The sequence below is a fragment of the Chenopodium album genome, chromosome 2 (genome assembly GCF_948465745.1).
Source record: "Chenopodium album chromosome 2, dcCheAlbu1.1, whole genome shotgun sequence".
Classification (NCBI taxonomy): Eukaryota; Viridiplantae; Streptophyta; class Magnoliopsida; order Caryophyllales; family Amaranthaceae; genus Chenopodium; species Chenopodium album.
The window spans coordinates 37,744,464-37,771,742 of NC_137835.1; the positions used below are offsets into that span (position 1 = coordinate 37,744,464).

General features: G+C 38.0%; 1 protein-coding gene across 4 annotated transcripts; it reads left to right on the forward strand.

Annotated features, from left to right (window-relative positions):
* Nucleotides 1-984: 984 nt before the first annotated feature.
* LOC145598214 (transcription factor MYB3R-3-like) lies at nt 985-23,861 on the forward strand. 4 transcript variants are annotated; one of them, XM_081654557.1, is made up of 9 exons: nt 985-1,211; nt 1,595-1,796; nt 8,974-9,025; nt 9,752-9,809; nt 18,506-18,600; nt 18,746-18,849; nt 20,674-20,802; nt 21,530-22,598; nt 23,317-23,861. In XM_081654557.1, exons 2-8 carry the CDS (start codon nt 1,639-1,641, stop codon nt 22,590-22,592), a joined length of 1,659 nt encoding a protein of 552 aa, XP_081510683.1. In that variant the 5' UTR covers nt 985-1,211; nt 1,595-1,638; the 3' UTR covers nt 22,593-22,598; nt 23,317-23,861. The 4 variants fall into 4 exon arrangements, with proteins under 4 accessions (XP_081510683.1, XP_081510690.1, XP_081510666.1 ...); XM_081654564.1 differs by having other exon boundaries at nt 1,625-1,796; XM_081654540.1 differs by having other exon boundaries at nt 986-1,211; nt 1,578-1,796.
* Nucleotides 23,862-27,279: the final 3,418 nt, after the last annotated feature.

Consider the following 27,279-nt stretch of genomic DNA (forward strand, 5'->3'; position numbering starts at 1 on the left):
CAAGTGGTCACAAATATTTTAGAATAATATGTTGCATTAATATTCAACCAATTTAGCCTAATAATAGTTTGGAGCGAATTGAATATTTTGTTTGTATGCCTTTGAGATCGCAGGAATGTTTTTCACTATAAGAATCGAGTAGAGGCCAATACGGGCGAATGTGACTCCATGACTCACTTCGTACCATCATCCCCGATCCTCCTTCCGTGGTTCCGAACCATATGGAGTTAGTAATCTCATGGATTATGAATGGGGTGTAGCCTTCACGGGTCAATCGTTGTTGCCTATCGTTGTCCCTTATCATGGTTGCCTTTTTATGATCCGTGAATGGTTTACAAGTTCCTTAAAAACTTGTTGGCGGCTCCCTACTTTCCTTGTCCCTAATCGTATATGTCAATTCCCACTTTCTATGAGTGCCAAGCATATTCACACATGTTACCCTAAAACGACGCCTACAACAGGCAAAAAGTTACCCTAAAATTAGCTAAAAGTTACCCTTATACTGCTCGATATACACTAATATTAGTGTAAACCGGATGTATATAAAAGGTTTTGAATTTTTTGAACCCAACGTTCCACAAAAATCCACAAACACCACAATTCTTTGTCTAATCAAACAATAATAATATCATTGAGTACATCCCCGGTTGCATAAGCTTTGACTCTAACGATTCCTTGATCACCAATAATTACACCTAACTATTCACACAATCTTAAACCACCCACTTTCACAATCTAATCAAGCGGTCACAAAACGCCCGGAAAAGCACCATAAACTAACGACTAGTCTTTCCCCACAATCCAAAACTGTGCCGTTTTAGGTTCAAACTTTTTTCTCCCCTTTTTTTTTTTTTTTTTTTTTTCCTTTTTCCTTTTTTATTTTATTAAACATAATTTGAAAACCGTCAACGTTAACGCCCATTAAATTATAGGGTTTCCGAAAACTTAAATACAACTCACAAATCTCTTTCTAACGGCACCAAACGGCAACGTCGGTGATCTTATATTCGTTACATTTCTCTCATTTGCTTCTTTTCTATTTTTTTGATTTTGATTAAATTGTTTTTTTTTCGTCTTTCTGAAAAAGCCCTTCTCTTTCTCTCTCTACATTCAACGGGCAAACCGCTCTCTTTCTCTCTCTAGAATCTGCTGTTGTTTCCAACGGCAACCTAAAATTTCCTTTTTTGCAATGATTCCCGCCAGTTTTTAAGGTTTGTTTTTATTAATTTGATTTTGAATTATATGCTTTTTTGTATTACAATTTTGATGATTTTTTTTCCCCCTTGAATTTGATTTTTTGATTGGAATTTAACAAGTTGTGTAATTGATTTTTTTTTTTTTTTCGTTTTGTTTTGATGAATTTGTGAATTTCTTGTTAATTTTTGCTTGGTTTGTTGTATTGATCTGATAATTGAAGTTAAGATCCGTGTTTTGTTTATGCTGATTATGTATAGTTAGTTGAGATTCATAGGAATAATTTGATTTTAGGGTTTATGATTTTTATTTGGTGATTTATTTTTTGATGTTTGCCGATTTCATGTGTATTTAATGAGCGTATGTGATTTCATGGCAATTAGGTTGTGATAGTGATTAGGATGTGTGATATAGTGAATTGTATTACAAGTATTCGAGTTGGAGATGGCAGAAGGTGATTTGAAAGCGGAGGAGTGTTGTTTGGAGAACAAACAATCAGCTGCTGCTTCGAGTTCGTCAGTTTCCGAGGAAGAGGGTAGTGCCAGTGTTAGTCTCAAGTCTTCGGGCGTTAGTAGCCCGGTTGCCACTTCGCCTTCTCATAGGTATCGGAAGCTCAACTCTCTCCACTTTTGTGTTTCGTTGACATAACCTCTATGAATTAACTTATATTTGTGTGGTGCCCTATATGCCTAGAGCAATCTGATTCTTTTCAATTTTTTTAATTCTAAAATATTAATACCCAATGTATTAGAGTGAAATTGTGGTGCTTTTTGGTAATCTTGTTCCGAGACACAACTTTGCAGAAGGTGGAACTTAGTAAATTACAATGTACAATGTTAAGATGTATGCTATCGTGGAGTGGTGGGATGGATGATGCTGAGCTTTATGCTTACTAGTGTATGCAACGGATTGCGCTCTCACACAAGTGATTCAAGATAACAAGAAGAAGAAGATAATGGCAGAAGACGATTGATTGGATTGATATAGCCGAAAGGCTTGAGAGTACACTACAACTATGGCTACACTTAACTAACATAACTTTATGAATGAATCCTCTATTTTCCCCCCTCTAGCTATTTAACTATTTCCTTACATAACACATGTGACTAGCCTTAATTACTAACAACTACTACTTTGTCTTCTTGCCTTGGTGCCAAAATAAAGCTCCTGATCATTTGTGTCTCCTGCTGTCAATTGTTGTTGTTCTTGTCTGGTGGTTTGCTCGAGTCTTTTTGTTGTTGCTGCAAGTGTGCACAATAGGTGGCCTTGATTGGTTCATTACATTACTCCCCCCCCCCAAGAACCACCTTGTCCTCAAGGTGGAAGTCGGGAAAACGATCAAGGATCGAAGTAGCATCCTCCCATGTGGCCTCAAGTAAGCCCTGCCACTTCACTAGCACTTCTTGCACAATGAACTTTCCTTGCACCAGCCTGGGTTCGACCACCAATTCTAGCTCCGGGGTGATTTGGTCAGGGATGGTAGGGGAACTCGGGTTGCTGCCAATCGCTCTCTTGAGTTGAGATACGTGGAACACTGGATGGATGCGGCAATGGTCAGGTAAACTCAACTTATACGCCACTTTGCCCACACATTGAATAACCTCGAACGGCCCATAGAAACGAGCCGCAAGTTTCTCAAATGGTCTCTTGGCCAAAGAGCGCTGCCTATACGGTTGGAGCTTGAGATACACCAAATCTCCCACATCAAATTGCTCCTCCCGTTTTAAGTCTGCGTTCTTCTTCATGATGTGCTGGGCACGCACCAAGTTCAACTTCAATTCATCCAACATAATGTCTCTCTCGTGCAATAATTCATCCAATGACTCGACTTGAGTAAACCCCGTACCCACCTTAATTAATTTGGGAGGATCCCTGCCATATAAAACTCGAAAAGGTGACATTTAAGTGGAAGAGTGGACCGATGTGTTATATGAGAACTCAGCCCACGACAGCCATTTCGCCCATGCTTTAGGCTGCTCACCGGCGAAGCATCTAAGGTATGATTCCAATCCCTTGTTGACCACCTCCGCTTAATCGTCACTTTGAGGATGATCTGAGGTGCTCCTCCGCAAATCAGTCCCCTGTAATCGAAACAACTCCTTCCAAAAGCTACTAAAAAAGACTATCCGTATCCGAGACAATGCTTCCCGGAAAACCGTGTAAGCGCACCACCTCCTTAACAAAGGCTTCCGCCCCTGTTACAGCCGAGAACGGGTGCCTTAACCCCACAAGTGTGCGTATTTCGACAACCGATCAACCACCACCAATATGGTGTCGATTCCTTTAGACCGTGGGTGACACTCAATAAAGTCCATTGTGATATCGTCCCACACCTTCTCCGGGATGGGTAACGGTTGAAGCAACCCCGCCGGACTCCGCTGCGAGTGTTTGTTTCGCTGGCAAACATCACAGGCTCGAATGTACTCGGCAACATCTCTCCGCATCCCTTGCCAAAACCACTCCCCTGCTACCCGCAAATAAGTCCTCGTTTCTTCACCATGCCCCACGCTGAATCGTGGTAAGCCGCCAACAAGGTGGGCTTGACGCTCGAATTTCGAGGTATGACCACTCGCCCCTTATACATCAGGCGCTCCCCTTCCAAAGTGAAACCAAATGGCGCTCTCCCTTCTCGAACGACCTCCCTAATCAATTGCAAATCGGCATCCCCTTCACTCTCTTTTTTGAGAAATTCCCAATCAACTCCTTGGGTGGTGACTATGGCTGCCAACTCTGACTCATCTTCCCCTCTCCTTCATAGTGCATCCGCTACCCGGTTTGCCGATCCGGGTTTGTATTGTAATTCAAAATCGAAGCCGATCAATTTGCGAATCCATTTTTGATACTCCATGGCTACCTCATGCTGCTGTGTAATGTGTCTCAGTGGCGCCACTTTTGCACCGCCAAACAAACCGCCATCAATTCCTTCTCAGCCACTGATTTTGCTCAGCCACTCGAACCCAACACCTTGCTAAAAAACGCAATTGGCCGGTTGTCTTGCATTAACACTGCCCTAGTCCATATCCTGACGCGTCCGTTTCGACCACAAAGTCTTTGTGAAAATCGGGCATGGCCAAAACAGGAGCCACTGCCATTGCCGATTTGAGCTTCTCAAATGCCTCAAGACCACTTAAAGTTGTCTTTCTTCAACTGATGTGTTAAGGGGTGGGCTATGTGTGCATAATGGGCTATGAATTTCCTATATTACCCTGTTAGGCCCAAAAAAACCCCTAAGTTCTCTCAAAGTTTTTGGAATGGGCCAACTGATCATGGATCTCACTTTCTCTTGATCGACCGCCACTCCATTTTTTGAGATGATATGGCCTAAATTGGCCACTTCCTCCTTACCAAACTCACATTTTTTCTTGGTTGCAAATAAAACATGCTCTTTCAACTTAGCCAACACTAGGTGTAAATGCTTAACATGATCATCCTCACTAGAACTATAAACAAGAATATCATCAAAAAACACAAGGACAAATTTTCTCAAGAATGGACGGAATACCTCATTCATTAATGATTGGAAGGTCGCCGGCGCATTTGTGAGTCCGAATGGCATCACTAAAGATTCATAGTGACCCTCCCGGGTACGAAACACCGTCTTGTGTGTATCTTCGGGCTTCACCAAAATTTGGTGATAACCGGCTTTGAGGTTAAGCTTGGAAAACACACATGCCCCATGTAATTCATCAAGTAGCTCATCTATCACCGGAATGGGATATTTATCCGGTACGGTTTCTTTGTTGAGGGCCCTATAATCTACACAAAACCTCCAAGAGCCGTCTTTCTTCTTTACCGAGAGGACCGAGCTTGAAAAAGGGCTAGTTGAGGGTTTGATAATTCCGGCCATCAACATCTCACCGATTAGCTTCTCTATTTCATCTTTTTGAAATTGCGAGTATCGATACAGCCTCACACTAACCGGATCACTCCCCTCTTTAAGGACAATGGCATGCTCTCGGCCCCTACTTGGAGGTAGCCCCTTAGGACTCTCAAACACCCCCGCAAACTCTTCAATTTCACCCTTCAAGAATTCCGGAATGGCTTCTCCTTTCTCCTCCTCCATCCCCTCCATTCGGCCAAACTCAACTAGGATGCCCCTCTTTTCCTTACGCAAGCTTCTAATCATTGCCTTTAAGGTGATTCCGGTTCGAGCAAGTGACGGATCACCCTTGATGTGTGCCCTCTTTCCATTCACCGTGAAATTCATCTCTTGAGTTTTCCAATTAGTGAGCACCTCCCCTAGCTTCTCGAGCCATTGAACCCCAAGAATCAAATCGAAATTGCCTAGTTGTAGAGGAAGGAAGTCCTCAACAACTACTACTCCTTCTTCCAACTCAAGTCGCACTCCTACACAAGACCCTCGGCCCTTCACGGTTTCACCATTTCCAAGAGATACTCCAACAGTTCCACTTCCTACTACCGGTATGCCCAAGTGTTCGGCCATGTGCAAGGATATGAAGTTGTGAGTTGCCCCGGATCGATCATCACAACCACCTTTTCACCCTTAATCCTTCCGTTCAATTTCATGGTTCTAGGATTAGTTATCCCGGCTAACGAGTTCAAGGATACCGCTGCTGGAGTTTCCTCTGTTCCCATTGTTGGGGGAGCTTCTAAGGACGCGAACTCGCGATCATTCTCTTCCTCCTCACTCCCCTCCTCATCCACCAACAACACACTAAACTCTTTGGCCCGACACACATGGTTGAAATCCCACTTCCCATCACATTTGAAACATAAACCTCTTGCTTTCTTGTCTTGTATTCACGCTCCGTCAACCTTCGAACTCCTCCATTGAAGCGTGAATAGCTGGGTGTTACTCTGTTTTGGAAACAGAGTTAGTTTACTGATCCACTTGAACTTTGGGCCCCTTTGCTTGATTGTACACTAGGCTGCAAAACCGACGATTGGGCCGGCCCACTTCCCCTAAAAAGAGTGTTTGCAGGACTCTTGTTGAAGTAAGAATACGGGTTGGGTTTTGTGAAGGCCCCACCCGATTTCTTAAGCCCATGGACCCGGTTCCTTTCTTCAATTCGGGTTGCAAGATCCATGGCCTGTTCCAGCATGAACGGGTTCAACATTCTCAGCTCCGCCCTTATATCCTCCTTCAACCTATTAACAAACTGCCCTTTCATCAGACTTTCAGGTACATCGGAAAGCGGTGCGACCTTCTCGATAAACTCCCTCCGATATTCCGCCACCGTGGTGGTGAGTTCAACGGCCAACCATTACTCATGGAGCGACCCCGCGTTCGTTGGCCGAAACTGAGTGAGGAGGCGCTGCTTCAGATCCTCCCACCCTCGCAGCGGCCACCGGCGATTCTCCCACTAGTACCACCTCAAGCCGTCACCCTCCATAGACACCATCGCCGCTTGATGTTGTTCCTGCTTTGTTAACTGATAGAACTGGAAATACTGTTCTGCCCTCATTAACCAACCATCATGGTCGTCGCCGGAGAAGATAGGCATATCTAACTTTCGGAACTTCCAATTCCCCTGACCTCCGAAATTCTCACCACTCTCGAACCCCCTGGACGGCTGGAGTGGTGGCTCCCTGATATGACCTCCACCGTTCTCCACCTTAAACGGCCGCCGTGGAATGCCTCCTCCGCACCGGAAGCCTCCGCCTAATCCTCAAACGCCACCGGTGCCTTTTGCTTGTCACGGATGGTCTCCACCGCTCCGCGGATCTCCTAGAAAAACTTGTCCTGGTCGCGTCTCACCAAGGCTACTTGTTGGGTGTTGTCTTCCCTGAGTCGGTTGAACCGCCCTTCAAGCCGCTGTGCCTCAGCGTCCTGCTGTTTGGAAAACTGCTCTACTAGGGTCTTTTGGAGATTCTCCATGCTTTCCGTGATTTGGTCAGGATGGCTTGAATGGAGCCTTCTCCTCCACCCACCTTTGACACCACGTCCATCATGTGCCCCTCCAAGGCTTCAATACGCTTCATACGCTGGGTGTTGGTTACCGACGCCGGAGCCATACCTGCTCTGATACCAAATGCAACGGACTGTGCTCTCACACAAGTGATTCAAGATAACAAGAAGAAGAAGATAATGGCAGAAGACGATTGATTGGATTGATTTAGCCGAAAGGCTTGAGAGTACACTACAACTATGGCTACACTTAATTAATACAACTTTCTGAATGAATCCTCTATTTTCCCCCCTCTAGCTATTTAACTATCTCCTTACATAACACATGTGACTAACCTTAATTACTAACAACTACTACTTTGTCTTCTAGCGATTTCTCTTCTGATTATTTGTCTCCTGCTGTCAATTGTTGTTGTTGTTGTCTAGTGGTTTGCTCGAGTCTTTTTGTTGTTGCTGCTTCCTTCTGTAGTAAGTGTGCACAATAGTGTAGAACTTATAAAAGTTGATATTTTGAATATTCATATTTTGAGATGAGTTTAAAAAGTTTCTAAATGACTATAATTTTCCTCCGTATGAATTCAAGATAGTTAAAGTGAACTTGTTAATGGTGCCAAATTTCAAACTGTATCTATTTTATTGAAACACAGAGAGTATTTTCACAATAATTGTTTTTTGGAAAAATTGCAAAAAACCACCTTTTTTGCGAAAAAACACCTTATAAAAAATTTCTTGTAAAAACAAACCTAAAACCACTCTTTTTTTGCGAAGTGACACCTTAACCCGGTTTCCGGTATTTGACTTGGTTTTCCGACGTTAGACTTTTCACGTGTGGGTCACGTGATCTTCTTCCTTTATTTTTTTCTCTTTTCCCTCATCGCCACCACACTGTCACCCCCACCAACACCACCTCACCACCACCACTCTCACCAACACCATCTCACCCAACATGCTCCCATGAAAATTGCACCCCGTTTATTCAGCCCATCCACCCAAAAACCCCACTTCACCTCTTCATCCCCTTCCTTCATTAAAGCCCAATAGAGCAAGCACGATTGGTGTACATTGGCCTCTCGAAATTACTCCTAATTTCATCATTTGTGGGCAAAAACGAAGAACCCTAATTTTCAATTACAACTAATTTATGAAAATTCAAAAACCCAACATAATTTACAAGAAATTTCAGTCATTACAACAACTTACCCTACTTGACATTATGTTAATTGCAACAATTCATGCTTTAAAATGCAGATTTCTTCATCAATGGTGAATAATTGAGATTTTGTTGGAGAAGAAGGGAGGAGAGAAAAAGTTAAATTGGAGAAATAATGGAGGGTGAATTGGAAAAAAAAAAGGAAAAGGGAGAACTCACCGGAACACGTGCTTTTCACGTGCAAGTCAATGTCCGAAAACAAAGTCAAAAGATGGAAACCAGACTAAGGTGTGATATCGCAAAAAAAAAAAAAAAAAAAAAGCGGTTTTAGGTGTTCTTTTACAAAAAAATTTTTATATGGTGTTTTTTTACAAAAAAGTTGTTATAAAAGGTGGTTTTTTGCAATTTTTCCTTGTTTTTTCATTTTTGAAGGCTAAGGTCTTCTTGGTAACACTTTTTATAGTGGACAATATATAGAGAATATTGTTTGAGTGTAACATTCTCTTTTATCATTTCACATTTTAATGTTCAGTTAAAGAATTGTCTTCAAATCATACTTCTATGAATCAAGGGATTAAATTTCATAGTCTAGTGTGTGTAAGCAGTATGCTTTGTGTATGTTCCCTTTCTAATGCTTCTTATCATTTTTACCCTTGTGGCACTATCTCTATTTACATGTACAAGTGACTTTTGACTGATTGCATTTATTTATTTATTTAGTTTTATGTAGTCTGATTTGTCAGCAAATTTTTCTTTGTAGGAGGACTACAGGACCAATTAGGCGAGCAAAGGGTGGTTGGACACCAGAAGAGGTTAGTATTAAAGATAATTTCTCTACCGAAACTTGGATTGTTATTATTTTTTCTTTTTTGAAGGGAAAATTTGCTAATTGCACCCATTTATAGTTAATATTTTGCAAATTGTAGCCATTTAAAAAAATTACAAATTGCAGCCCAAAAGTTCTTTTAGATTGTAAATTGCAGTCCGATTCAACTTTTCTTTGATTTACAAGTCGAAAAATATTCGGTTAATGTTTTAGGGGTCATTTAAGCTCTTAAGGGTCCGAATTGAGTTCTGAATTAGCAAGAAAATAACTTAAGTGCCTTATTTTTACAGCAAAATATAGTTGCCCACATATCGATACATTTTTATTACGCCAAACGAGGTACTTATGTTATAATTTTGCTAATTCGGAGCTCAATTCGGATCCTTAAGGTCTAAAATAGCCCCTAAAACCTTAACTGAATATTTTTCGGCACGTAAACCAATGAAAAAGTTTAATCGGGCTACGGTTTACAATTACAAGAGCTTTTGGGTTGTAATTTGCATTTTTATTCATAAATGGCTACAATTTACAAAATAATAACTTTAAATGGCTACAATTTGCAATTTTTCCTTTTTTAAGCTTAAAAATGTGGGTATATTCACTTTGACTACTCTTCAATTCCCACCACCCTTTTTAAGGATTTCTGTATTGTCATTGTGTCTATTTCTTGCACTCTATTTGTTGGCTAATAAAGGAAAGTGCTATAATGTAGGACGAAACATTACGAAATGCAGTTTCAACTTTCAAAGGAAAGAGTTGGAAAAAAATAGGTTTGTTTTCTTACATGTTTTGTAGTTTGATAATTTACTCCATTTTGCATATGATTTCCTCCTTCACTACTTTACTGAAACTGGAGCTCTTTCTTTGGAAATATAAATGGTATGAGTTCAAATTATAGGAAATCTACATAATGTTTGGTTGGATCTTTGCAAAACTGACTTATGCAGTCCATGCCAAAAAAAAAAAAAAAAAACCTGAGTTGACATTGGGTTGCCATATTATAGTGCTCATTTCCTGTCATATGATATGAGGAATAAAAAAACTCAGTGGGAGAGAATCTATTGTATGCCTCGTGTGATACTAACTGAAGGGGTAGTATAGGTATTCTAGTAATATTAGTTCATTAGAGTTAATAATCCTTAGTATAAATAGGGAGGTAAGGGAAAGAAATGGGTAGGCAAATATTGGATGAAACCTCAAGTCACTTTCGAAGAGTTGTGAGCTAAACTCATTTTTGAAGATTGATAGCCTTAAGCTATTATCCTATCCTTTGTAACCTTTCAACCATTATCAATCAAAATCCAAGCTTTAATCTTTACTCCCTCTGTCCAGTTTACTTGCAACATTTTGACTGAACACGCTTGCCGATGCACATGTTTGACCGTTGATATCTTTTATTATATATTTATTTAAGTTATAAAAAGTTTATATTAAGTAACTATACATTAAAATAGACTCAACAATATCTTACATGATTACATTGACTTTCATATAACAGTTAAAAAAGATGGTCAAAGGGAGATGTGCGAATAGTGCAAAAAGTCAAACCGTTGCAAGTAATTTAGGACGGAGGGAGTATTTACTTACATTATTAAATCAGATTATAATCCTAGAAAGTCAATCCATTACATTCGCATACATTTCCAGCAAGAGAGAGCGTGGAATTTCAAATCTGGATGACGAACAAAGAGTCCGATGTGAGCTTGAACTTTCTAAGTTTAGTGGAAAGAATCTGGATACTTTCCAATTTTTCCAGTTAGATGAGGAGGTGAAATTGAAGGCTGCCATTATAAGGCTTAAAAGCGAAGCATTGGAGTGGTTTGAATGTGAGCACAGGTGGGTACCGATACGTGAGTGGCTGAAGGAAAAAAAAATGGTGCTTGTTATTGCTGGAAGAAGGACATCACAGCTTATGGAAAATTGGATTCCGGAGGGATTTGCATACATTTCCAGCAATAGAGAGCGTGGAATTTCAAATCTGGATGACGAAGGAAGAGTCCGATGTGAGCTTCAACTTTCTGAGTTTAGTGGAAAGAATTTGGATAATTGGGTACTTCAACTAGAGAATGCTTTCCAATTTTTCCAGTTAGATGAGAAGGTGAAATTGAAGGCTGCCATTATAGGGCTTAGTGGCGAAGCATTGGAGTGGTTTGAATTTGAGCACAGGTGGTTAACGATACGTGAGTGCAGGATCTGGAGAGAGTGTTGGCGAATCGTTTTGGCCCGTCATCTATAACGTCCTGTCATGAGCAACAAATTCCCATTTCGACACAATCGATCGAAGAAGGAACGAAGGTGCCATCTCAGATATTTTCAAAGGAAGTAGAGGAAATCACGAAGAGAATCAACATAAATGTTCAACGAGAATTGGACAAAATCACTACCAAAGTCCATTCTCCCATGAAGATGAAGAGAGAAGATTGTCAAGCATTGTCAAGCAAAATCATGCTATAGAGGAGGAGCAGGTACACACCAAGTTAGAAGATGAAAATGGGATTTTTGTTGGGGGCGTAACTCGTGGTGGCTCCAAAAACTTTAACGGCGAGTTGGGTTGTGAAGTTGGAGGTGTCTCTGGTGGAAGGTTGGGTGATTATGGAGCGGGATTTACCTGTTGAGGTAAAGGCGGCTTCCTCAGCGAATCGGGTGGTGGTGGAACTCATGAAATTGGGGGTGTTTTCGATAGTGCTAGACTGAGTGAGGCTAGTATTTTTTGTGGTGGTTGGTCTCAAGGATTATTTGGGAAGGGCAGTGGCGCTGCTAGTGGATTGCCAGAGAAGGATTTAGTGTAGCAAGCAAGGCCAATGACTGCATTAGCTGTTGTGGTGGGTTCACGAGTAAGTTGTCTAGTGTTGGTTTCGGTGGGGGGTAACAAAACATTTCGACCGGTAACTTCTAAACTGTTGGAGGAATTTTTTAGAGAGGTGGCGCCGGAGGAAGTGGATCAGGTGGTGATCTGGGTTGTTTGCGTTTGGTGAGTGAACAACCGGGAACTCTGACTTGCAAAGTAGAGTTAAAGTGAAGGTGGTTTTACAGGTGGTGGTAGCTTGTTCGAAAGTGGGCTGGCTCCCTGTGCGGAACAGAAGGTGGAGAATTCCAAGGGTGGTGGTTATTTGGTAAGTTCCAAAAATCTGACGAAGGAAAGGTGTTGGGTAATTTGGGTGAGTCATGCTTTGGCTTGGAGAGGAAGCCAATAGTGGAAGGTACTACTAGTAAGGGTAGACTTGTAAATGTGGGAGCTGATTACAAGTGTTGACCCCTTAGTTTTAAAAGGCGCAAGGCGCATGAAGGCGCAAATGGTCCTTGCATCCTAGGAGCGAGGCGCAAGGCGAAGGCGCACGCCTTTTGTATCCAAGACGCATGTATTTACATATTTATTTCAAATTATTTTTTACTTTGATTGTACTAAATACCAATTAAAAAGATTCATAATAAATTAAATAATAATATATGTAAAGCTAAGGTAGTGTAAATTTAAAAAAGTGTCCGTCATTCTTCAATTTATAACTTATATCTTAGTTATTTTTCTTGAGGCGCAAAGGCGCACATTACCAAAGGCGCTTTGAGGCGCACGAGGCGCGCGCCTTCCATAGGTGACCTCGCCTAGCTAAAGCCCATTTCTTCGCTTTTTAAAACCAAGGTTGACCCTATAGGAGTAGTTGGACCACATGATATCTTCTGGAAGATGAATTCAGATTATGTTGTTAAGGGTATTATTGTTATTTGTGTATTAGAAGACAAAACAAATACAAGTGTCAGAGATAAGCTCAAGGGCAACGTGTCTACAATCTTCTTCCTATACCCTTAATGAGTCTAGCAGCCATTTCTTTTATGAAGACAAACCCTTAATTGGGCTCATACAACAAGGCCCATTACCCTATTCCATGCTCCAAAGCCCAACATCTCTACCCCAAAATCATTTTTATTATCCAACACCCTTTATAAACTAAACCCATCTTTAAAGCCAATCATTTCTTATTTCCTAATCTTACTTCAGGCACAAAAGTTTGGGCCCAAGATTTATGACTATATTTCTAAGTCCAATCTTGCCATATACTTTAACCTAGATTATCCCACCCTCCAACTCCCAGCTTCTCCCATTCACACTTCCTGTTTCACCACTGACTTCATCCTAATTCCTATTACTTCCCTTGACAAGCTGCTGCGTTTTTCTGCCATGTTTAGGCTCCTAGAGGGAGTACTAACTCCCAACAAGGAACAACATTCCTCAATGCAGTCCACCCTTTATTTTCGCCTACTCAAGAGCTGGAACAGTGATAAAAGTTGCCGAGGCCAGAACTCGCATGCCGTCTATTATCCACCTTTGAGGACAAGGTGAAAGTTTAGGGGGCCGGTATTGTAATACATTAACCATAAAGAATGGTAATATTGGTAGTCTAGTATTATTAGGTTAGAGTCTTTAGCTTCAGTATAAATAGATAAGACGAGAGACACTAGAGGGTAGGCAGAAATTTGGTGTAGTCCTTAAGAGTTGTGACCTAAAGTCACTAATGGAGCTTCTACTACTATCGTTTGTACGAAACCGTTAAGTGTAATGAACTAATATTACTTGATATAATAACGGAGAAAACACAGTAATTTGATTAAACAAATTAATGGTTTCGTACTGTAAACACAAATTTTAAATCTGTAAAATATAGATTCAAAATAAATGAAACAAAACGTTGATTTTATTAATTTGATAATTTTGGGTACAATCTCTAATTTGCTCCTCTGATTCGATCTCCAGTTTGACTTAGACGTAATTCACAAATTGACTTGATTTTCGAACGAGGGCCGCGAGGCTGATCTCGATCGAAGATTTGATGCAGAACTTTGACTTATGTTGATGTATGTAGACCTTTGACTTGAACTCTTGATTGAGGGCCGACGAGGCTTGATCTCGATCAATGACTATTTGATGTAGAGGTTGAACTGGTGTTCTTGATGATTTGAATTCCTTCTTTCCTTCGTGTTAAGGGCCGTTGAGGCTTGATCTCTTCCACGGATGATCTTCTAGAGTAGAACGACACGTCGAATGCTTGTTGTTCTTCTAGGTTTGAGAGGTTTGTCCGGAGAGGTTTAGAGTATTTGATGAGAGGTTTTCTTTGGAGAAGTTTAGAGTATTTGAGAGGCTTTCTCTGTATTTTGATCTCCTTGTTTACTCTAGATTTTTTCCTCTCTAGGTTTCTCTCTAAGTTTTTCTCTTCCTCCCATGAAGTAGAGAAAAAAGCTCTATTTATAGAGTAAGACACCCCTAGGGTTAGGGTTTGATGATGTGCAATGAAGTTGGGCTTTTGACTTGGTAATCTTCACTCATTTATATAGCTTAACCCATTTAATTAATTGTCAAAATCCGAGTCAATATTTTGACTTTTGACCATTTCAATATCCCATGTGGCACTTATATACATTTTTCATGCCTACACGTACAAACGATAGTAGTAGGTTTAGCCTACAAAGCTCCATTAGTGACTTAAGGTCACAACCCTCCTAAGGACTACACCAAATTTCTGCGTTTCCTCTACTGTCTCTCCTCTTATCTATTTATATTAAAGCTAAAGATTCTAACCTTATAATACTAGACTACCAATATTACCCTTCCTTATGTTAGTAGTGTAATGGACTGACTTTCTAGGATTATAATCTGATTTAATAATGCATGTAAATAAAGATTAAAGCTTGGATTTTGATTGATAATGGTTGAAAGGTTACAAAGGATAGGATAATAGCTTAAGGCTATCAATCTTCAATTGTAAGTTTAGCTCAACTCTCCAAAAGTGACTTAAGGTCACAACTCTCAACAAGTTTCATTCAATATTTGCCTACCCATTTCTTTCCCTTACCTCCCTATTTTATACTAAGGACTACTAACCCTAATAAACTAATATTACTAGAATACCTATACTACCCCTCCAAGTTAGTTTATTACAATACCGGCCCCCTAAACTTCCACCTTGTCCTCAAGGTGGATAGTATTTTGCACTGAATTTCTGGCCTCGGCAACATTAATGCTTGTTCCAACTCTTGAAAAAGCCAACAGTGAGAATGAGTTGCTGTGAGAGTTGTTGTTCATTGTTGAAGGTTAGTACTCTTAACATGGCATAAGGAATTGAAAAATGCTGTAGCTTGTCAGGTAGGATAATTGAATTATGAGAAGAGCAAGTGGTGTCTACATAGAAGCAAGAAGTGTAGAAATAAGGATTACTGGCAATGCTGATTTTAGGAAATAGAAGGTAAAGGGGTTTTAACAAAGGATGGTGGTTGGAAGTAAGGATTGCTGGGTAATGTTGGGCTTGAGGCCATGAATCAGGAAATTGGGCCATGTTGCAATGGGCCAAATAAAAACCTGACTTAAAAAAATGATAGATTCATTTCCAACGCACAGTAAGCAATCTACCCTTACTAGTACCTTCTATGTTTGGCTTCCTCCACAAGCCAAAGAAAATTTCAGTCAAACTTCTCCAGAGAAGTCACCACCCCTTTTTGCAAGCCAATGGTGGCGGTGAATTTGTTCCGTGACAGACCCCAATTAGTATTATATACTCCTGGAGTACAATGGATCATGGTACTCCTTACAAATATGTTTGAGTTATTTTGCGTACACTTTTTGTTATTTTGCTTAAATGTTGTGTTGTTTACTTATTTTGTTACAACAATATGTTATTTACTTATTTACTTCAACCTCCATTCATGCTATTTTTAATTTACAAAATAACAAGTACTTATTTATAAATAACATGTATATAAATTGAAATAATAATAAGTTTTACATCAAAATAACATTAGCAGCTTTGAGTTTAAAGAGAATCGAACACTTCAAGAGGTACTAAATTTCTTGACATGAACACATTTGAACCCTTAAATGGCTTCAAATCAATTAATTTCTAAGAAACCCAGAAAATTGGAAGAAGAAAAGAGGAGAGAGAAAGTGTCTTTGATTTAGAATTGGAGTAGTGAGAGGAAGAGAGAGAGTGAGAGGTTGATTTTTGGGAAACCCAGAAAATTGGATGAAGAAGGGAAGAGAATGTGTGTGATTTTGAGTTGGAGTAGCTGAGAGAGGAAGAGAGAGTATGGGAGGAAGATGACTGAGAAAAAAGGTAAAATAACATACATTTATTTAAAAATAACATATATATAAGTTGAAATAATAAGAAGTTAATATCAAAATAACATGAATTTATAAAATCTGGAGTACCATGTGCACGGTACTCCAGGAGTAAGATAGAAATTGCGGACAGACCCACCTTGACTTGCGTCGCTTCTCCCACCACCTTGCCGGCACACTTCACCATCTTCTCCGGCGGACGGCGAACCTTCCTGGACCACTGCCGGATCCGCTTCTGTCGACACCGCCATTTTCCAAAACCTTCTGTCCTACCTCCGTCGAACACCCCAGCCTTTCCTCTCCGTTCGATAAAAGGAACACCTTCAAATTCACTTGTCCCACTTCCAAAATCGCAGGCAAAGTTGTCTTGACCTCCCTTCACGAAAATTCTCCCACCACTTTAGAGGTTGTCTGCTGGCTTTCCTGGCCCACCAAAACCCCCCTGTAAAACCACTTTCAAAAGTGGTCACTTTTCCACCCAAATTATTGGGGAAGCCACTTTAAGAAATTATTGCTCCACCAGCAACACAGTTAGCTTAGCACCGGCAGGGCATACCCACCAACACCTCCACCCGATACACTGGTGAAGCCACCTCGACCTCCACCGGTAAAACCCGCTCCGTAATCACCAAGCCTTCCATCAGGTTTAATTTTTCTTGCGACACCTCTAACTCCACAACCCAACTCGCCGTTTATGTTATCAAAGCCACCACGAGTTACACCCCCAACAAAAAACTCCATTTTCATCTTCTGACATGGAGTGTACCTTCTCCTCCTCTTCCTTATCTGCAATCTCCTCTTCTGATTTTGCTTGATAGTCTTCTTCCTTCATCTTCATTGGAGAAGAGGCTTTGTTAGTGATTTTGCCCAAATCCTTTAGAACATTTCCGATGATTCTCTTTTTGATTTCCTCTACCTCCTTTGAAAATATCTGAGATGGCACCTTTGTTTCCTCTTCGATTGATTGTTTCAAAATTGGAGTTGGTTGCTCCTGCCAGGACATTATAAATGATGAGCCGAAACGACTCACCAACACTCCCTTCAGAACCCGTCACTCAAGTATTGGTAGCCACCTGTGTTCACCTTCAAACCACTGCAACGTTTTGCCATTAAGACCTATTATGGCAGCCTTAAGTTTCACCTCTTCACTTAAGTGAAAAAAATGAAAGAAATCTTCCATTTAAAGGATCCAATCATCCAAGTTTCTTCCATTGAACTCATGAATCTGAAGCTCTAGACGAATGTTTTGCTCTTCCTCAGAATCTGAAATTCCATGTTTTCTCTTGCTGTAAATGTATGCATACTCTTCACAGATCCATCTATGCATCCGTTGTGCTATACTTTTTTCGGCAGACTCAAAGATCATTGCTGACTTTTTTTTTGTTTAATGAAACGAAAATCCGCAGACTTCCCAGCACTGCTCTGATACCAAGTGTAATGGATTGACTTTCTAGGATTATAATCTGATTTAATAATGCAAGTAAATAAAGATTAAAGCTTGGATTTTGATTGATAATGGTTGAAAGGTTACAAAGGATAGGATAATAGCTTAAGGCTATCAATCTTCAAAAGTGAGTTTAGCTCACAACTCTCCAAAAGTGACTTGAGGTTTCATCCAATATATTCCTACTCATTTCTTTCCCTTACCACCCTATTTAATACTAAGGACTATTAACCCTATTACTAGAATACCTATACTACCCCTCCAGGTTAGTCTATTACACAAACCACCACCTCCACCCTAATTTTTATGTCCACAACCCCACCTTAGACCGTAAAAAGAAGTTTCATAGTTTAATTGAACTACACAATATAGTGGAAATTTTCCAATTCATAGTTCACATCATGATGTTTGCAGAGTGCAATAGAAATAGAAAATCTGCCAAGGTGCCATAGTATGCGACATATTTACCGGTATGAGGTTTAGAATTTTTTTATATGCCAAGGTGCTTCTTTGAGGTGGATGAAGGGGGGGGGGGGTGTTCTTATTTACTTGTGTCACACATCATCATTTTCTTGTTTATACAAAAAATGAGCAAATGTATGTCATTGTGGAGAATTTACAAGGTTAAACAAAATATTGTTGTTCATTTTAATCAACTCCAAATTGCATTTGAACTGTAAAATTCAACTCTCATGGCCAATTAAGAGTCTTTTTAAGCATCAAGAAATTTGCAATGTTGATAATTTCTCTATTGTCAATTTTTAATTGCATAAAACTATAGAATTGCTTTATCCATTCTTAGTGTTAGTCTTCAGTTTTGACGTGTATAGGTTAATAGATGAAATTAGTCAGATAATGGAAGTTTATGTGGAATTAATGCATTTCATTGATATATGCTACAATGTTCAAATATGCAGCCGAGTTCTTCCCAGATAGATCAGAAGTACAATGTCTGCACAGATGGCAGAAAGTTCTTAATCCTGAGCTTGTTAAAGGACCATGGACTCAAGAGGTCAGATGTCACCTTATCATTTATAATGCTTGTTAGGGTTCTTATAAGTATTGTATTGCTCTTTTTAAATTGTACGAGGATAAAATAATTTTTTAATGTTTGTTGGGATTCTTATAAGTATTGCTGTACCCTTTTTTAATTGCAGGAGGATGAAATAATTATTAAGTTAGTGGCAAGATATGGCCCTACAAAGTGGTCTGTGATTGCCAAGTCTTTACCTGGGCGTATTGGAAAGCAATGCCGAGAACGGTAAGCTTACAAACAAACTATACAAAGTGATCCATTTATGAATTGTTGTGATGTTGGAGGCAGAAAAATGTATAACTGAATTCATATTCAGCAACACCTCCTTCATCCAACATAAACTTGGGTGATACTTGTGACCATTGGATCAACCGTTAATGCTCATTTGCTGGGCTTCCCAAAACTTTCGAAATGCTAAAAGAATAAACAAACATGGTGATTTACAAAGTTTGCTGTAGGACAAACTCTAGGTTTAGCATCTCAAGGATTATTTCACCGTTAGATACTCATTTCTTTTATCAATTACTAGAATGTATTCGTAAATGCAAGGGATATACTTTATGGAAAAATACAACATAGAAAGACGGTTACTTCTTTGTTAATTTGGAAAGTTTAGAATAGTTAGTTATTGGTAGAAAAAAAAACTAAATCATAAATTATATTGCATAGAAATTGAGGATTGCTTTTGAAGGTTGTGGTTGAAAGTTGACAAAAGACATATTTTTTTACATAATGTAAATTACCTATGTATTTCTCCCACTATCTAGCAAATAGGTTAGACGGTTAGTTATAATTCCTTTTATTTTATTAATTTATTAAGTAAGTTGCATTTGAAAAGTTATTTAGGCAGGAATGAATGGTCCTTCCCAGAGATTTTAATTAGAGCATAGAATAGATAGATGTGTAAACATTCCTCTTACTTTTTTTCTTCTTTTTTGAATAAAGGTCAACCTTAAAAATAGGCCAAAATAATGTAAAATTGTATTTATATCTCAAAAGCAATTCAAATTTTTTGTGGCCAAACTAAAATGTTTCTTTAAAACCGTATAAGCTAGCTTAAAGAGTAGAGGAGCCTATAAATATATATTGGTCCTACGCCCATAGCCTGAAATTTGAATCTCGTGTGAAGATTATAACAATTTACAACTTTCTAGATTTCATAGCTAATACCATAGGATGTTAGCTTTAGAAGTTTATTCCCTTTATTGTGCCCAATTAGTAGGACTTATAATTTTAGATGGATTGAAGTGTGGTTGTCAATTGCTATTTTAATATAAAAGTAGATGTGATGAGAGGTAGTAGTATTATTTTTAATTAAATGAAACTGTGACCTTAAGTTCTAGGGGTGGGAAGTGAGTTAGTGGCACCGAAATGTTCTCATGGGGCCTTAAATAGACAGATGTTTCTACAACGGTCGTTTAAAATATGACTACCTTATTATTTTTACGATAAACAATATGAGCGATCCATTTTTTCACGCTATAAATTGGACACAATTAGTTTTCTAATTTCCATAGTACAAATATAATTTTTGAAAATTTTAATCTAACATAAAATAAGTATTTATCGAGAAACTATAAAAATAAGAGTAAAAATTACATAAATAAAACTAAAAATTTGATAAATTAAAAAAATGTTGATAATAATATTTTATAGCAAAAATAGAGTAATATAATTAATTAGTTGGATAAAAATATGTTAATTATGAACTATATAATCATTAAAATATTATGATAGTCATATTTCAAACGACCACTATAGAATTTTCATAAATAGACGTATATTAAGTTATATTTGACTCGTTGGAATTAAAGTCTCTTGTGGTGGATGGTAATTTCGCAACATCAAACATAGATAGGAGCCTGGCCTTGGACTTAGGAAGTCAATATATGAGTCACATGTTAATTTGAGGTTGTTAGACCGATGTAATCTCTTTCATCCTTGAAGTTGGGTTTAGGGCATTGGTTTTCTCAAGAGTCATATATCACTTTTCTGTTGTTGTCCTTTCCCTTTTCGTGGTCGGTGAATTGGTGTTTTATTTATTCGTAGGTGGCACAATCATTTGAATCCAGATATAAAGAAGGATGCTTGGACATTGGATGAAGAACTAGCTCTTATGAATGCACATCGTATATATGGGAACAAATGGGCTGAAATAGCCAAGTATTTACCTGGAAGGTGAGTAAAGATTTTTGCTTGATTTAAAGGTGACTTTTATATACATAAACTTTGAGTGTTTATTGAGTAATTGGAATGGTTCTTTATCTGAACTTCTGAGGTACTTAATTTGCAATAAGTGTCATTTTCGTCTTTTGATGTCATTTTTTACTTTTATTCATTCTATTTCTGACAAAAATTGGAGGTCATATTCCAATTCCAAAAGCAGATACAACACTTAGGCCTGAAGCTAATTTTGATTTATTTTTGCTAAAATTATTATTATTATTATTATTATTGTTATTGTTATCATTATTAATTATTATCATTATTATTATTATTATTATTATTATTATTATCATTATCATTTTTTACTGGTTAAAACCGAGTTTTACAGAAATTAACTTATTATTGTTGAACTTTACTTATTTTACTGTACTTGGTCTTATTTTACTGAACTTATCTTATTTTTGGTTAACTTAACTTGTTTTTACTAAGTATTACTTCCTCCATTCCCCTACTATTGCAACAATTACCAATTTAAGATGTTTAACAAATATTGCAACATTACCATATTTGTACATGCTCTCTCTTCATCACATGAGTCCCTATCCAGAAATAGGTGGATTCCTTGAAAAAGATTGTACAATTTTGTTTGGTCGACTGAATTGGAATTTTATAAACTGTATTTTCATTTTGACATTTTGAGTTGCCTGTAACATCATATTTCTGCTGTTTCTTTGTATAGGACCGATAATGCAATAAAAAATCACTGGAACAGTTCCTTGAAGAAGAAGCTAGATTTTTATTTGGCCACTGGTAAACTCCCACCTGTTGCAAAGAATAATCTCCAAAATAATGCAAGGGATGTAGAAATACCCACTTCCAATGAGAAATTGATGGTTGGTTCAAATAAGGAATCCGATTCATCTGCTCAGACTTCTTCAGGTGCTACAGACCATGTACCAGAAGACACAAATATTAAGTTGAATATGGCTAGTAATCTTCAAGAAATGGGTCCATCCAGCTGTCCTGCTGATGAGACTGCTGACTCTGATGTTGTGGAGCGATCATCTTATATAGACTTCAGTTGTAAAAATATACACTCTTTACCATTACCATCACTTGATAAATGCAGGAGTGTTGATGTGCTTGGTCAAAACGAAGATGCTGCTACTCCTCTTCACCCAGTAAATCCAACTTATGGGTCACTGTACTATAAACCACCACAGTGTGAAACTTGTAGTCCATCAGAATCAAACTTGACCAACAGTTGCACACAATCTGATCGCAGCCCAGCACCACTCACATCTCGCACAGGCTTCTTCACTCCACCTAGTGTGAAGAGCAATGGTGTTTCTGCTCATAGCCCAGAATCTATATTGAAAATTGCAGCTATGACATTTCCTAATACTCCTTCCATAATGAGAAAGAGAAAGGTACAATATCAAACCCCTCAAACCCTAAAGAATGGAAAATGTGAAGAAGCTTCCTGCAAAGATAGGTGCTCATCTTCAATTGAGCAGCAAAGTGCAATACATCAATCTATGAATCAGGATGGAAGCTTGGTTCCCACTCCTCCATCTCATTCCTCTGTTGTGAATGAATTTTGCAATGGAAAGCCTTTTAATGCATCTCCGCCTTATCGGTTAAGAACAAAACGCACAGCTATAATCAAGTCTGTGGAGAAACAGCTGGAATTCACATTGGACAAAGAGAAAGAAGGTGACACGAAATCGTTAGAATTGCAGTTCAGGGGCAACTCTCCTCTCAGGGAAGGAATGTCGTATACAAAGATGGGGATAACCTAGTGTTTGGTAAGTGTTCTTTACCAAAGTTTAATTACCACACAAATTAATGTAAAAAGTCTTTAGCACATTCTTTTATTTCCATCCTTTGGGCTATATTTCATGCTTCGTACTCAATATATGGTGGAAAATCATGATTTTGTGGTCTTACCTGATCAAAGCTCAAATTTATGACAAGCTTGAAGTGTTAATATTCGACAGTGTTGGTTGTGCAGCTTTTTGAACCCTTAAATATTTTTCTTACATTTTCTTTTTATTTTTTAATTTTTTATTTAATTTTTTTTTATTGATTAAATATTTTTTATTTCTTGAATTGAACTAAGCTATTTCAAAGGAAGTTAGCTTTTAGTGGTTTTTCGATAGAAATAGCAGAAAAGGCAAGATGCAACAGGGGGATGGAGGGGAAGATTATAATAGTGGCCATGTGGCATCACTTGAGAAGATATAATGGTTATAATTTTCACCTCTTGATAAACCAAATAGAAAATAATTGGGAGATTTATAGATGGTGTGGGTGGTTATCATACATTAAGCATTGTTCAATACTGTATATGATTTGATTGTCCCCAAGTCTTTTGGTGTGGGATAAGTGTGATCAAAATGCAAATTATTGCATTGATCTTCTGGTGGTCAATTTTTCTGTTATTTGTCTGTTACTGGCTACTGTATATATTGTGGTGTAATGGACGTATAACTTCCCTGAAAATACTGTTTGCCTACATTTCAGGTATAGAAATCGAAGAGAGCATCATAGCTGGATGAGCCTTCTCTTAGAAATTTAGGAGATGGTATTTTGTTAATCAAGGGTCGAAGAACAGAGAGGATCAGGCATATTTGAGGGAACCACGCTTTGTAAACAAGATGATTTGCACAGGAGTTGTGTACATTAAAGCCGATATATCAGCTAACAACAATGGCTCAATTTTTTTTATACCAATAGGCGTTTCCAAAGCTAAAAGTGACTGTCCATGGAATTTGTTGTTGGTTTGTACCTCATTATTTTGTTGGTGATTATCGTCGAAAACATTGATCCAAGATGATAAATGCTTTCAACAACTTAGGCTGTATTCGTACTCACTAATAGGCACTTAATACTAACATTTAGGTCAAAAATTTAGATTGGATACCAAAGTACTATAGAAATAATTGAAAAGCCTAACTTATCATTTTTCTTTTAGAACATTTAATAAATTGAACGTCAATGTAATTGGTCCATAACTACGCTTATTTGCTCTTTTTATAAATAAAATTAAATAGAAAAAAATTGTCATTTATTAACCTTTTTTACATTGCACTTGCACTTTTTTTTTTTATTTTTTTTATTTTTTATTTCCTTTTGGTGATGATGTGGGGCTAGGTCCCTTTTGCACTTCCTAACCTTAAATTAAAATTTGGTAATGCTAATTTAGGTCTACCTTGTAATAGTTTTTAGGCATGATGGCCCGAGATACTACATTATTTTCATGATCGAAATTCTTATTAATCTAATTTGGATATAATGTCAAGTAATAAGCTAATAGCTAAGTGATTAATATGTTAGAGTTTAAGGTCATGATTATGAGTTCAAAAAGATTTACTTCCTCCATTTTTATTTTATTGCACCATTATGACTTTTACACTATTCACTTAATGTTCTTTGACCATTATTTGTGATTTATCCATTAGAAAAAATATAGTCATGAGAGATCTAGTTAGATTCGTCTTGAAATCTTCTATTTAAATATCAAATTTTTATAATTTTTACAAAAGTATAATTGAAGATATTAACGGCTAAAGTAATACATTGACAAGCGTGAAATCCCTTATGGTGCAATAAATAAAGAACGGAGGAAGTATATTTTTGAACATATAGAATGAAAAACTTAATTAAATGAGGTGAGAGCCACGTGACACCTAAACTTGTTTAGTAACACCTTTTAATAAAATTTAATGTTTACTTGAAGGGGTGTAAATAAATTCTAATAAACGTTGATGTTATGTTAGTGATTATGTAAAAAAAATTCTTTTCCAAAAAAAAAAAAAAAAAAAAAAAAAAAAAAAAAAAAATAAAAATAAATAAATCTCTTTTCATAAATTTGTCTTGTTAAATCTCATGTAATGCACTGATGTCAAATAATAACATTTTGGTCATGTGTTTTAATTTTTTGGTAATTTTTGTAATAAAATACATATACATGGTCCCATTTTTCACCATTTCTTTGATTTCATACCTACAAAAAGTGAGTAAGACTTTTAAAAATGGAGGTAGTAATTAATCACCAAAAATTATTTACATCAAATATACAAGATGTCAACTGCCAAAAGAACAACAAAATCCAAAACAAATCAGCCTATATTGTTTCTAAGCATTGCCAACTAGCTTAAGCCCTCCAACTTCCACTTGCAATTCTTCACATGAGATAATCACCAACAAATTTCTTTCTTAAGACTTTTACATATATACTCTTTGGACCATACCGCCTGTTGCCAAAGAGTCTTGTTTCCGAGCATACCACCTGGTGCCAAAGAGCCTTGTTTCCGAGCATACTGCCTTGTGCCAAAGAACAGCCGAAGGCCCTAAGCCATCTGTTTCCAAGCATCTCTTTTATGCTTTCTGTACCAAGTCTTCCAGCAACCAATAGAAACATTTCCTGAATTATGAATGCCTATCTAATAACAAATATTAACAATCCGGACAAGAAAAGAAAATGTGCAAGCAACACTCTCACTTATGCTAAACATGTGAAGTCTTTCTTGAGTCTTCAGTTTGCCTAAAAATAGCAAGCCATGATATAAACGACTGCTTAGGTGTAGTATATATTCCATTTAACTTTCTCACCACCTTCAACCATTTGTAGCAGACACACCACTTGTTTTGAACAAAGCCTGTTTGCAGCCCATCTTTCATTTTACACACATTTTTCCGCCTCCAGGCAGTATCTTTGGGAGGGTGGTGGCTTCACCAATCAGCATCACGGAGATAGACACTATGCACCCAAAGAGTCAGCCTTCATTGCAACCTGCCAGAACATTTTACAGGGTCTTGAGCTAGTTTGTGCATTTCAAACTGTTACAGTTCGTTGATTCCAAACCTTTCTTTGTCCCAATCCCAAGACCATTTTCCAGGAATCTAGGAATGAACCATTTGACTATCAAAAAAAAAAAAAAAAAAGGAATGACCCATTTGGAGCTACATGCTAGAACGTCTTTCCAATCCAAGCAATACTACAACTACTATGTGTACCATGAAGCTGTGAAACAAAAACACAACAAAAAACCTTTCTTTTAGTAATGGATTAGAATATAAAAAATACAACTTAACGTACACGAGTCATAGTACTTGTAACAACAAACATTTATTTGCTCTTTACTAGACATGATAAATATTACAAGTATTTAGAAACAGGAAGGTTATTATGATTATAAATTAGGAAATTTTGTCAGATATCACCTTTTAAAACCAAATTGTTGTGAAAAAACACCTTATAAAATTTTTCTTGTTAAAACACACCTAATATCAGATTTTTTTTGCGAAAACACACCTTAGGGCAGTTTTAGGGGAATTGACTCGGTTTTCCGAGGTTGACCATCACGTGAAGGTCACGTGCCGACACCCTCCCTTTCTTTTCCCCCCTTTTTACTCCAATTACTTTCTCTCTCCTCAAGACTACCAAACCACAACCTAGCCAACCCAGCCGCCGACATCGTCACCACCGCCTAGCCAACCCAACCGCCGACACCACCACCCACCAACCTAGCCGCCATCACCAGCTACCCAAATCATTATAAACCCACCACGTACACCATACATCACCTTCCAAAACCACTAGACCCACCATGAAAACTACCCAAAAAAACCCTAAGCATTCCCATAAAACACCCCTAACCACCTCATAAACAACCTCAAACATTCAAGAAGAGACACTTCTTGATAGGAAGCAAATACAATAGTTAGTGAGCTTACTAGCTTACCGGACAGTTAGGGTGTCGTCCACCCCCTGTATAAAGAGCAACGAGACGATGTCACACCTATGTAGTCACGTGCCCCTAGTCCCGAGACACGTGTACTCATCTTGTGGACAAAACTACTGAGAGAGTTGCCGATTTTCTTCTCTCTCACTTGATTTGGATATATGCCTCTACTCCTAAGATATGTATTTCTATCTTGTGGACACCGAGTATTTTTGTTTTGATATGAAAATTTTCGAGAACTTTATTTAGGCTGCGAAAGCCTAAACATTCAGGCTGCGAAAGCCGAAACACTTTTTATCATCTTTTCAAATTGTTAAAATTACGCTAAAGTTTCAATGACATATCGGCGGACTTTAGACCAAGATGACATGATTTGGAGGACATCATCCCCTTTTAATCCTTTTTAAACCGATCTCTTCTAATGACATGACATCACCTAGAACATCTTTACTTGTAAAAGCGATCTACAATTGCAAAGGATCAATCTATATTCTTTAGCGCGTTAATACATAGAAAATACTTTTTCTAGCCTTAATAGCTACTTGTTTCAAACACTTAGCGAATCAAGGATCGTTTCGACATCCATAACATTTCTTAAAGATTCTCTATTCTTCGAGAACTTTGCAGAATGAGTCTTGGATTTATTTCCTTGACTACTTTGATCATTGTCTATTCTAGACTCGATCAAAGTGGGGGCTAACTGTAGAAACCTAATTTTGGCCTCTTGTCCCGAAAGGAA